The 13907-nt window shown below is 43.2% G+C and overlaps 1 protein-coding gene across 2 annotated transcripts in view; it reads left to right on the top strand.

The window, feature by feature from the left end:
• The first annotated feature begins 232 nt into the window (after positions 1-232).
• tnrc6c.L (trinucleotide repeat containing 6C L homeolog) overlaps positions 233-13907 on the top strand; it is a 112264-nt gene continuing 98589 nt past the window's right edge. The window contains exons 1-2 of one of the 2 annotated variants that reach the window (XM_041576974.1): positions 233-544; positions 4659-4832. In XM_041576974.1, the coding sequence (XP_041432908.1) occupies positions 4812-4832 (21 nt within the window). In that variant the 5' untranslated portion in view covers positions 233-544; positions 4659-4811. The remainder of the gene's footprint in view (positions 545-4658; positions 4833-13907) is intronic. The other variant, XM_041576973.1, reaches the window with a different exon arrangement.

The raw sequence follows: 13907 nt of genomic DNA, 5'->3' as shown, positions 1-13907 counted from the left end.
TACTTAAAATCAGGGAAATGCACCCATTGAAATGTATTATAAATTGGTGGAACCACAAATAAAAAAATGTGTGAAAACTTAAAATCAGGGAACTTAAAATCGAGGTTTCACTGGTGGGAGGGTTGCTGGGAGTTGTAATGGAACCAAACATGCGTATAAATAAAGCAAACTTACATATGAATCCATGTTTCCAGGAATGGCTCCTTCTTTAACTCACCATCTTTCTCTCTCTCTTTCTCTCTCCTCCCTTCCCTGACCTCGATTCTTTACTTCTCGCTTCTTGACGTTCTCAGCAGCCCCATCTGGCACCGGAAGAGAATCACTGCACCTTCCAATAGAGCCATCATTCCCCGCAGCCCCCTGGAATATCCACCCAGCGACTGGGGAAATACAGCCATGCTGACAAAAAAACAGCTAAAGGGAAACCAAAGGGGAAGAAAATAAGGAAATAGAGTTTTTGGCGACGCACAAGCTAAAGAGCGAGAATTCTCCCCAGCGCAGCCCTATAGGAGGAAGGCAATTAAATGCTAATTAATTAGCACGGGTAAGCATTTTCCCTTAATTAAGCTCATGGGACTGTTTTGTGTCTCTATTCCCCCTGCATTAATTTATTTGGGGGGGGGGGTGCTCGCTTGATTAACCCAGTGGCGGATCCCAATTATATAAAGTAGTATTGGGATAAAATCTGCTTTTCCCACTAACACATACTCAGCTACTCCTTTCACACTTTTATGGGATTGGGATTTATACCTTATGTAAATCATTCTGCTCATATAGTGATATAAACATTGGGTTTCATATCAGATCCATGACTGTGGCATAAAACTGCTTATACATGGACCAATTAGAGATGCCGTTATGGGCTGTCGGGACAGAGTTGGAGGGCCTTCCCTTGACTGTTTCTCCAAAATTGAAGTTTAATGTTCCTGTGTCTGGTGTTTCAGTTCAGTGATCCAGATACATTTCTGTGGAGTATTAGCAACTATTGTATCAATTATAAATGCTGCCTTTAAAGGGGAACTTCTGCTTCCAAACCAAAATTTGATAAAAAGTCCCATATAACACAGAAAGGTCAAGGTCACACGTGGCGTTTTTTCATTGCGTTTTTGAAAATGTGCGGCTGAGTGTATATATGCCAATGAAACCACACACGCATGATAATATGCGTTTTTCAGCCTGTAGTTTTCTTTTCCCAACATGCATTTCTGTTTTTTCTTGTTCCCCACAATTCTACTCAGAAGAATTTTAGTAAACTTTTGTGGAAAAAAAAAGTGGAAAACAATTTACGTTAATTACGTCACCAGCATTCAACGCCATAAATATGTATATGCGAAATCCATCTCGCGAGAGTTTGACTGCCATGTTGAAAATACGCAGCATATTTCAGCAAAGTGTATTTCCAAACCTGCAGATCCCATAGAGAGTTCAATAATATGGCATTTCTTTGGCGTATTGGCGTTTCTGCTAAAAAACGCGAATACTGGTGTCATGTGGCGGATGTTGGCTCACAAGCGCCCCGTGGGAACTGCTATAGGGCGTATTCCTATATTTTCAATAGGGCTTACGATCGGCTGTACGTTTTTAAAAACGCAACGTAAAAACCTTGCCCTAATATACCCATCACAGTTACCCGTTTCTTCAAAAAGTATGAATAAATGCCATTTTCTATGCTGAAATCAAGCTGTTTAACAATTCTTCTCTTTCTGTATTACCTGAAATCCTGGCAGGGAAAGAGAGACTAAACACTGATGTAACAAATTGTAACAACTTCTCCACAGCTTACAGACAGCATGCAGGAACTACATAACCCACAATGCATTGTACTGTGATGTTACTTTCCTTATTGAAATCACGTGTGCAGGGAATTGTGGGGTTTGGAGGCTACAGGCTAAGGACAATTGGCTGTTGATACAAAGGAACAGTAGTCAGACGGCTCAGCAAAGTAGTCAGACAGATCAGCAGGGGGCTAGGCTTAGGTAACTGTTCCAAACCATTAAAACTCATGAAAAGTCTTCATATTTTTTAATTGATGTATATTGCAAAACCTACAGTTGCCCACAGGTTGGAACCAGAGGCTTGCTCATAAGAAGTGCAAAGAGCGAGATAACGCAGGTTTATTATATAGGCTAGTATCGGGTGCAGGTTCAGTTTTTCCTGACCCGCACATCACTATTGGTGACCCCCCTCGCAGAGCCACTCCAGAAAGACATAAGAAGTTGAAAAATAAAACTTTAGACTTCCATATTAGAAAAACAAATAGAAAATAGTAAGTAACTAGAAAAAGTCTGTATTTCTGGTGAACCATCCAGTTGAACGTAAAGGAACAGAAACACCAAATATAAACAATAGTAACGCATCAGTTTTACCAGTGCAGGGCAACACTGCATTATATTTTTATTACTTTAAAACACTTTCATTTTTTGATGGTACTGTTCTTTAAAAAAAAAGTATTGGAAGGTGGACAACCCCTTAAATGCTCCTCATGGACCTCTATTGTAATTGTAGGCTATGTGACTGTTGAGATTGGAACTGTTTTCACAGTAAAGGTCCCCATAGACGCAAAGATTTTTCTTTGGTGAGCGACCGATTTTAGCGAAATCTGACCAATCCATCAAATTATGGCGAAGTTAGTGGGAATCGAACGATCGTACATCTTACGATTTTTCGTCCGACATCTGAAAATTGATCGGCCAGGTTAAAACATTTTATCGGTCTCAGTGCAATCTATCTATGTTTTCAGGGCCAAGCAGGCAGCTACCCAGAGTTTTCCTGGCAATATCTCCTGAAATGGTCTTTTTAGTTGATGGACAAATCGTACATTTAAACGATCATTTTGAGATAATCGTGGTCTCACGATAATGAAAAGATGTTTAAAAAAATCTTTATATCTATGGCCAGCTTTACAGAATGACAGAATCTCAGCCATAAAGCAGGACAGGACTGCTGCATACAGTGGGTATCAGAATAGCCCATTCGCCTGTGGTTGTAAAAACCACAATGTCATTATCAGATTAGACACCAAAGTACTTGCATTATAGCTTCCCTTTGTGCAGTCTATGTAGGAAGCACATGCTCATTCCACGATCTCCATTGCATGAGACAGTACTTCACATGTAGAGACTGCCAAATCAACTGGGCGCATATTGGGGAAAAATGGATTTTGGATTTTGGGCGAATTTGTCCCATTTCACTTCGCTGAAAAATTTGCAAATGTATTCGCCCATCACTAATTAAATATTTTCCGTTGCTACTGGCGCGTTCCCAGTAATGTAACTAGAGGGGGGCAGGCCCTGGTGCGGGACGTGCAGTCAGGCCCCCCGCCCCCCTCCATAACCCCGGAATTACTGAAGAAGTCCGTGGCGCGCGAGCTGCCGGGGGACCCTGATAGGGTGCGGGCCCTGGCCCAATCGTACCCCCTGCTCCCCGGTAGTTACGCCACTGCGCATTCCCATAAACACTGATCCCCAGTGAATCTTTGAATGGGTTTTGGGGAGAATGTGTTGGGCATTTTTATTGTTTGGCTCTTGGATGGCAGGGGCTGCTGGGAGATGTAGTTAAAGTCTGACAGACTGCAAATTCATTTCTCAGAACAAAAGAAAGACATTAGGAGGTGCATGTCAGTTTGTTTTATGCCAGGGAAGCTGTGATGTGGGGACTGGGCATCATGCCAGGCTGAGCAGACAATGGGATGTCCGTCTCCTCCGTACCCTGTCAGTTACATGGCCAGCTGCGGTTCTGCCAGAAACCCATGAGGCTTGGGGGGTGGGGGTATAAGTACGTTGGCAGGGGGCAGACAGCCCAGCGCTGCAAGATTTAACCCCTTCACTGCTGCACATCTTAGAGAATTGGGGGGAAAGACATCAAACCAGTTTCCAGTCTAGTGGGTTATAAAGCCTTTGGCTACTTGCCCTTAGAAGGTGCCCAGAAATGTCATGAGCAGAGTAATGGGCCAGTTGGTTTCTTCCTGATTCTTCGTATCTAAATGGAGCATGTACCAGCTGCATGGCACCTTCTGTCAGGTTTCTGTGGGTATAACACCGTTCCTGACTTTCTAGATTCATTCACTTTTCCCCTTGCCGATCTTTATCATCATATCATTATAGTCATGAACACATGTTTTTAAAGTACAGGTATGGGATCCGATATTGGGAAACCCTTATCCAGATAGCTCCAAATGACTGAAAGGCAGTCCCTCGTAGACTCCATTTTATACAAAGGATTAAAGTTTTTAAAAATGATTTCCTTTTTCTCTGTAATACTAAAACATTAGCTTGTACTTGATCCAAGCTAAGATATAATTAATCCTCGTTGGAAGCAAAACCAGCATCTTGGGTTTCTTTAATGTTTACATGATTTTCTAGTAGATTTAAGGAATGAAGATCCAAATTATGGAAAGATCTGTTATCTGGAAACCCCAGGTCCCGAGTATTCTGGATAGGTCCCGTACCTGTATCAACATATTCCGCAGCACTGCTCAGGGCAAACCTGCTCCCTTTAATATATCATCTGTGTTCTATAATAATGTTTTAAGTTTGTCTTTAATATTCACTTGGAAATTCTGTACCACAGAGCTTGCAATCCTTGTTGCCTTGCCCTACTTGCTCAGTGCCAACCTCTAATGCCCTCTTCCCTTTGTCTCTCTCTGAATCCCCTGATAGGCCGCTCCCTGTATGTTTTGCTTTGGAAATATCTCTGGTTTGCATCAACCCAGCTCGCGAGATGCCATCTCCTCCCGACTCGGCAAACGCTGCAGCTGATTGCGTGAGGCTGTGATGCTGGCACCTACCCCCTGCTCCTGATTTGCATATGTAATGCAGCCATACTTAATGACTGTGAGTAATTATGCTAATCGCCGCTTTTGCTGCAGGGTTCCGCTGGGGAAAAGATACAGCATTGGGAAGGGAGGGTCGGGCGGTGGCAGGTTATTGCTGGGATAAGAAGCTTTACCATAACTATATTTCATTCCCTCCTCTCTCATCTGATTTGATAGGTGGGGGGTTATAATCTTTAATGGGAGCGGATTCTAATGAGCTGATATTGGTGCTGGCCAGTCTGGCAGGGAAAGGTGTAATTAAAACTGGCACCTTCCCTTCCTGGAGGCAACTCAGGATTCCAGTGAATTTTTGCCTTTGTTAGCGGGCAGCATTAATATCACACTACCTGAACACATATTCATTCCTTAACTCAAATAAATGGGTCCTTAATGGGTCAAACCCTCCTAACGTCTAGGAATAGATTGGGTCAATCTGAAATGGGAACTGAACACTAAATGTTTTATTTAATATAAATAGAAATTTGAGTATTTTGAATTGCCCCTGTTTTTAGCACAGAACTGCTTTTTAACTAATAATTAGCAAATATTTCCAGTTCCTAAAACTGCATCAGAATGCTCATGGACAGGGAGTCTGTAATGCCTAACTCAAGCAGTGGGTGGGAATAGAACTCACTGACGGCAGTCTACAAGGGGTGGGACAAAGAGTCTGTTACTGAAGCAGTGGGCTGGGCTAGAAAAATGTCATGGCAGCTTACATGCTATGGGCCAAGTCTTGTCATGTGTGGGGCAGCTTCCATTTAGTGGGGCATGGAACATTTCATTCAAAAGTGGGACTGCAAGTCTGTGATGGCAGGTTACAGTACCAGTGAGTCTGTATCTATACTGTAAGATAAAGATACAGAACCATGATAGGTTCCTTCTCTACTCAAGCCTACTAAGAGTGAAATTACATGGAATGCCTGGGGGTCACAAACTCAGCAGTTTTAGAATATTCCTGTCTGCAATTTTGTGCGGCAAATTAACATTTTGCTGCTTTATCTTTGGGTTTCTCCACCCCAAAGACACACAGTACCTATTAGTGTATCTCCTGACTGTAGGGCCCCCCCGTTGAGTAGAAGCATGAAGTATTCCCACATAATGCTATGCACAGGATTCTGCGCCTTCATCTCACTGTTTTGTTCCAAGCATAATTCCCTTCTTTTTATATCTGTATCTATGCATATGGTTGGATATTGCCATATTGTTTCTCTCACACATTACAGCATGGGTGTATAGCTTATTGTGTGCCCAGAGCATTCTTTCTCTGTATATTTGTATTTATACATATGGATAGGAGGTGTCATATTGTTTCCCTCTTAGAGGATATGAGGCTATAGCTTATTGTGTTCCCAGAACATTCCTTCTCTGTACATTTGTATTTATACATATGGGTTGGAAGTAAAATATTGTTTCCCTTAGACAGTACAGTATGAGGATATAGCTTATTGTGTGCCCAGAACATTCCTTCTCTGTACATTTGTATTTATACATATGGGTTGGAAGTAAAATATTGGTTCCCTTAAACAGTACAGTATGAGGGTATAGCTTATTGTGTGCCCAGAACATTCCTTCTCTGTATATTTGTATTTATACATATGGGTGGGGAGGTGCTACATTGTTTCCCTCTTAGACAGTACAGTATGAGGATATAGCTTATTATGTGCCCAGAACATTCCTTTGCAATATATTTATTCCTATGCCCTCAATCACTTCCAACACCTTCTATTGACTGGGGCACAATTTTGCTCCCTTTGTTCCATTGGCCCTTAGATGAACCAGATACTGTTATATTATGTATCTCTTTGTATGATCAGATTTATTCTTTGTCTCCCGACTTTTGTAAACCTATAACTTTGGTAATAATGTAATAAATGTGTATTACCACTAGGAGTCACTAGGTGGCAGTATATATCATCATTATTTAGGATGATATAGAAGTGACTGTTCCTCATTATTCTGTGTTCATGAGTGAGGAAGGTATGTTTGCTGCACTGAAATATCAGCGTATCCGAGTATTAGTCCTGTGTAGAATAATAGAATAATGCATGAATTAAAATGAATGAGGTTTCCCCTGCTCTTCTCTGATTGGACGTTCTGCCTATGACAGACATGAGTATAATATATAGTGAAATGGGATTTCATTCCATGCAGAAGAGCAGTATCTGAGGCAACAATCTTTATTTAGTTGCTTGTCTGCATTGCTGCAAATTCCACTAGAGCACTAGCCAATCAGATCGCGTATCAGGATTGCCCATGGTTAGCAGGCTGTGGGTAGGGTTTCAACCTGGTTGGTATTTTACCGGCCTGCTTGGTAAAAATTGATGGCTGATCCCAATGTTATTAATAGGTAAAATGCATAAAAATATAGGAAGGCCGTTTTTTTTCCCAGAAAAGATGGGAACCCTAGCTCTGGGAGAAGTGCCAGGGGGCCTATTTCACAAATAATAAATTCAATTACCCTACTTTGTAAATCAGCGGCGCTGACAGTCATTGCGCAGAGAACAAGACAAGCGTTTGAGATATTAATTAACTTGCTTCCTGCCCGGAGACTCACTTATCTGTCAGAGCCAATGAAATGAGAGGAAATTATCTTAATTAACAGGCCCTGTGTGACTGTGTGCGTGTTGTAGCTGACAGGAATACATACTGTACAGGAGGAGGTTGTTGGTTAGGGGCATGTCCTACCAGCAGGGACGGTCGGTTTTATAAAACAAAGGAGCCATTAGAAAGATATGAATGAAATGACTCTATCACTTTCTGGTCAGTTAACCCTGTCTAATTCAGAACCCCCCCCCCCCCCCCCCGACATCAAGACATTTGTGCTGATAGATTTTTGCACAGCCCCCTCTGGTGGCAGCAGAGTGGAACTGGTGGGTGTATTCATCCCAGAAGGCTTTGCAAGTCAGAAGAAACAGTCTATCCCAGTATGGGGACTGTCATCCTAAAAAAGATCATATTTAGGGAATTTACAGCTGCCGACTTTTCCTGTACTGTAATCTTAGCATTAGATAATGGCTAGCAAGGGATGCTGGGAGCTGTCGCTGAGCATTTTCTCCCTTAGAGTGGGAAACAGAATGGAGTGCACTTGACCAGTATCCTAATAATTGGAGACCCTTGGGGGTTGTCCTGCTAACTTAGCAGATGTGCAGAAATGCCATCAGTAATCATGGGGCCCCATACTATTAAGTTAGCAGAGCCCTCGTCCTAGTTACTAGCCCAGTGGTCATCTGGGCCATTTGGGTGGTGAGCGCTAGTATCCCCAGATGGCAGCTCTGAGTATGGGACCCCCATGATTACATTACTGTGATCTCTAGTGAATAGAATAAGCAAACTGAGAGGTACTGAATGACAGTGTAACATATCAAGCAAGGGTGTGAGTGTTATTTTGGGCAGATCCTGTAGCCAGTGGAGGCCCATGACTTCAAAAGTGAGTATTGTCCTGTAGCCAGTGTTCTTCCCAGGACCTTTGTGCTGGATGTATTTTTCCCCGCTGCCTGTCTTCCCCTCCAGACACCAACTGTTTTGGAATTTTCATTGAGAAGCTGCTAGGACTGTGCGCTTTCTTTGCAAAAGTGTGTAGTCCTATCGTTTTCTGCAAAGACTTCAGTAATAGAACAGGAGAGGTGGGTGGCATACAATTATTTATTCATTTTCCCCCACCTCTGATGTGTGGGTTAGGGAAAACCCAACCACCCCCTTGCAAAACCTTAACTGTCGCCCTTCCCGACCCTGACCTGCAACAACCATAACCCGAAAAATGTTGCCACTGTAGAGTCCAACCTGTACCTGCACGTTCTCACTCTATACACTACTTCTGTGCACACCTCTGGTTCCAAGACAGGGAATCTTCTGGAGCAGTCCAACCCTTACCCCCAATGGTTGGCCCAAATTTCTAATTGAACCCTCCCAACCTGTGGTCAACCCTCACATCACTACTAGGATAGTAGGATAGGAAATAGGAAAGGGAACAAGTTAATGTCTGTCAGGCTGCCTGAGTGAGTGGATTTTAGGGTAGAATCCCTCCTGTGGGGCATCTGGTCTCCCTGGTGCTTGTCATCTATGATATTTCCTTGTCCCAGGGTAGGCACAGCCCCAGCCATTCACAATCACAGGTCAGCAGATCTTTGGGGGGGGGGGGTTGGGGATCCCAAAACCAACAGCACAGCAGGGTTGGGAACAAGCAGCTTTTGGAACAATGTAGGGGTGACAGTAATGTCCTTATATAACCTGGGTGCTAGTCCATCTCATTCCACTTCTGTGGAACTGCAGAAGAAGTAGCTTTATATAGAGTCTGTATTGAGATGAAACCATGCAAATACAGTCATAATCCTGTCTCTCACAATATAGGCAGCTATTATTAATTGTCTCCTTATAGTCTCTCTCCTACACATGCCCCACTCACAGGTCTCCTTACAGTGTCTCTCCTACTCACACGTCTCCTTTACAACCCTTCTTCCATCACTCACAGGTCTCTTTACAGTGTCTCTCCTACACTTGACCCACTCACATGTCTCCTGACAATCCTTCTTCCATCACTCACAGGTCTCTTTACAGTGTCTCTCCTACACTTGACCCACTCACATGTCTCCTGACAATCCTTCTTCCATCACTCACATGTCTCTCTACGATGTCTTTTACACTTGCCCCACTCACAGATCTCCTTACAGTGTCTCTCCTACTCACACATACATCTCCTTTACAACCCTTTTTCCATCACTCACAGGTCTCTTTACAGTGTCTCTTCTACACTTGCCTCAATCACACGTCTCCTTACAACCCTTCTTCCATCACTCACACGTCTCCTTAAAACATCTCTTCCATCACTCACATCTCCTTACAGTGCCTCTCCTACACTTTCCCCACTCACATGTCTCCTTACACCCCTTCTTCCATCACTCACATGTCTCCTTACAGTGTTTCGTCTACACTTGCCCCACTCACATGTCTCCTTATAACTCCTCTTCCATCTTTCACAGGTCTTCTTAAAACCCTTCTTCCATCACTCACACGTCTCCCTACAGTGTCTCTACACTTGCCCCACTCACATGTCTCCTTACAGTAACACTCACATGTCCCTTTACAGACACTCAGGCTGCAGCTCTAACTCGCCTATTTGCAGCTGCCTTCTCAACATAAAGGATAATTAAAGAAAGAGACGGTCAGTAAGATGGACGGACAGAAAAACAAGAGAGACGGACAGGGTAATGGAAAGTCACTGACAGGAGACGCAGGGCTGGAGGTGCTCAGATAGACAGATGATAACTTGCTAATAAATAATTACTGGATGTTAATATGTGGATAATTAGAGGCTCATTAATAGTGCATAAATTGCTCTGCTTTTAGCTGCTGCCTTCTGAAATGGATTGCCTCGGGCTTTGCTAAATGACAAATCAAAATTTGCATTTCCCCATTGTCAGGAAAGAACGCAAATGAGAAGCAATTCTTTTGCTCATGTGCATCATCCAGCAGTATGTGCCAGTATGCAGAGCAGGGTGCCAGTGTACAGTAAAGAGGGTATCTGCATGGAGAGGAGGCTGTTGATGTAATTAGCGGGTTGCTATATACAGAGCAGGGTATCAGAATGCAGAGCAGAGTGCCAATATACAGGAAAGAGGGTATCTGCAAGGACAGGAGGGTGTTGAAGTAATCAGTGGTCACAGAACAGCATACAGCAAAGGTAGTTGACATAAGCCGTGGGTTGCAATACACAGGGCAGGCTGAGGGTATATAAGCATGTGGCTGTGGGTATATAATTATGCAGAGGAAGCTCAGAGCCTGTGCAGAATAAAGTGGCACATCTACATGCAGATATGTGTTGAGAGGCATAGGAGATATTTTAATTGGCATGTGTCCTTGGAGATCCTTTTGGGAGAATGTACATCAGCGTTGGCGCAACCTCCTGTTTCTATGGGAACAGGCAAGATGCTGCTCCTGCCTCCTCTGCTAAGGAATTTCTACTTGTGGTCTTCTGCTCTTGCACAGCGATATTATGTATATAGAGCTAACAACAAGGCAGATCCTGTCCATATGTCTTAACTCTTAATACATTTATACTGAGATTCAAAATAGGCCATGGCATTTCAAGTAAACAGAGGCCCAATCAGTCCCTCTACAGGCCCAATAAATAGTGACTGGGGTATCAGACTAGGGTGGGGTCTGGGCTCACCGGGGCTGCACCACAGGGCCTCCTCCCCAGCCATAAATCCTTTTCTGTCCTCCTTCCCAACCCTCCAACCCAAGCCATCGCATACCTGTGCATCATTTCTTCATGAGATTGGTCGGGAAAGGGAGGTCAGGAGCGCAGAAGACGGCTGCCAGCTGTGTAGAGTGGGTCTGAGCCCAGTCCGACCCTGCTGTCTATGGCATCTTATAGCAGCCCCTCTGGCATTTGCCAGAACCCACAGATTGGGCTGTCACACAGAGATTCAGTATATGACAATGTTTTTTTATGAAATAAGGTAATATTTTCCTTTTGTTGATGTTTATGGTTCACAAAAGCAGCCATTTTAAATGATGCATTTCCCTGCTGTTCTAATTTATGGGGGGCAAGGCAGGAATAATGTTTAAAGGGCGTCACATTTCATATCAAGGCTAGACTGGTGAGGCTTGTGAGAAGTTATAATTTTATTAAGGCGCACTGGAGCGTTGCAGGCAGATTAAACGCAGCCGCTTGCATTGAGCCAGACCAGGACAATCAGCTGTTACTGATAGGACAGGACTCGGAGCTAATTAACTCATTTCCCAGGTGGCTGCTCACACAGATGTGTTAGAGAGATGTCAGATCACAATAAGAATAATGCAGAGAGTGATTCACGCACAGCCATATCTTCATGGATTTTAACACTGGGTCAAAAGGGTATTGACTTTATAGGTCATTGGTTGGACCTGACCTTGAGGAACATCTCCAGTATCTCAGACACTTCTGTGCTTTTCAGAGCCTGAGAAGATAGCTCTGTTTTAGGTGCAGTATGACATGATGAACAAGTACAGGTCTAGATGACAACAGCTGGCTAAGACATAGAGTAGGACATAATGGTAACAGCAGGGCAAGATGGCAGCACACTTATTAACATGTTTAGGACTATAGGGGCTTCTATAGAGCTTGGCACTGGAGTGCATCAATATTATCTGACCTTTCATGAACACTGGGCATAGATATTTGGCACAAATGTGGCAACAGGTTAAACAGATCCACTGATTTGTGCATTAGTTATTTTTTACCAGATGCACTATTCACTGAACCTCCATCTATTTATACATTTAAATTGTGTGTTTAAGCTGCGTACTGGCAAATATGGCGGGGACTTTAGATATATTAGGTAGGAAGCAAAGACAGGTTTGTCTTGTTGTTTAAGTCTTCATGGCAAGATGCCAGCTCATTTGATTGACCAAAAGACATTCCAGGTTTGGACCAATTTCCAGTGGCAGATACAGGCCTGCAGTGAAGATGTTCTGGGCAGAGACACATGTGGAGATTTGGGGTGATTAGTCGCCCGGCAACAAATCGCCTCTTCTTTGGGCCACTAATCTCCCCTCACTTTCCTCGTGAGGCAATTTCGGCGACTTCGGAAACCGAAGGCAGTTCAGGGAGATTAGTCGCCCAAAGAAGAGGCGATTTATCGCTGGGCAACTAATCTCCCCGATTCTCCACATGTGTCTCTGCCTTAAGACTTCCTGTGCATGAGCCAGTCATTTTTATTCTGAAGACTATCTACAAGTTTGTAGAAGCAAACGGACCTGGAGATTAAAGTATTTGTGTGGGATTGAAGTGCATATTGGTGGAAACCTTGAGGCACACCAACAATGAAGAAAACAGTGCAGTGATCCCCAACCAGTGGCTCATAAACAACATGTTTTCTCACGAACCCCTTGGATGTTGCTCCTAGTGGCCTCAAAGCAGGTGCTTATTTTTTAATTCCTAGTTTGGAGGCAAGATTTGGTTGTATAAAAACCAAGTGCACTGCCTCCTGTAGGCTGCCAGTCCACATAAGGGCTACTAAACGGCCAATCACAGCACTTATTTTGCACAACCCAGGAATATCTTTCATACTTGCCTTGCTCCCCAACTCTTTTTACATCTGAATGTTGCTTACAGATTGAAAAGGTTGGGGACTCCCAGTCTAGTGTCTAAAAAAAGATCACATTGTTAGAGACAATCAATCCTTTAAAGGCTCACTTTACTGGATCCTTTACTGGAGGCAAAGTCAATTTTAACAGTAGATAATAGTCCAGTTATCCCCAACCAGTAGCTCGTGAGCAACATGTTGCTCTCCAACCCCTTGGATGTTGCTTTCGTTATCCTCAAAGCAGGTGCATATTTTTGAATTCCAGGCTTGGAAGCAGGTTTTAATTGCATAAAAACTAAGTATACTGCCAAGCAGAGTCTCCTGTACTCTGCCAATTCACATAGGGGCTACCAAATAGCCAATCACAGCCCTTATTTAGCACCCCAAAGGACTTTTTCATGCTTGTGTTGCTCCCCAACTCTTGTTTACATTTGAATGTGGCTCACGGGTAAAAAAGGTTGGGGACCCCTGTAATAGTCCTTCACTACGAGGAAATGTGCACATTCAGTAGTAAAGTCTGCCTCTGAATGTATCAAGTCTATGGTAGAAAGCCTTCCCCTGACTGAGAAAAGCTCACAGTGGGGGGACATTGATTCTAGAATGAAGCCTTCCCAAGAGTGAAATTAATTTCCATTGACTGAGAGTCGCTTGTTGAGGAGAAAGTCTTCCTGAAGTCCTTCAAGTCCTTCAAGCTGACCAAATCAGCCTGCCTCATTTACAAGTCATTCACGTGATTTTCTTGTAATTTCAGACAGGAACACTCAAATATGGTGTTTTGAAGCTTTATGGTTCCTGCAGTGCACCATGTTAATCCATTAATATTACTTTTATCTTTCTGCGGCAATGATTGAGTTGCTAATTAAAATCCATTTGCTTATCAATTTATTCCTTCCGTTAAGTGACTGCACTTCTGAGGTCTTCAAAATAACTCTCAATAAGGTCTGGCCTCATAAAGACTTATAAGCAAAGCACGCCAGAACTACATTTCTCTGGAATAACCAAGCCAATGTCCTTTTATTATTCTTTGT

The sequence above is a fragment of the Xenopus laevis genome, chromosome 9_10L (assembly GCF_017654675.1).
Source record: "Xenopus laevis strain J_2021 chromosome 9_10L, Xenopus_laevis_v10.1, whole genome shotgun sequence".
NCBI classification, from domain to species: domain Eukaryota; kingdom Metazoa; phylum Chordata; class Amphibia; order Anura; family Pipidae; genus Xenopus; species Xenopus laevis.
This window is presented reverse-complemented; position numbering and strand designations above follow the sequence as displayed.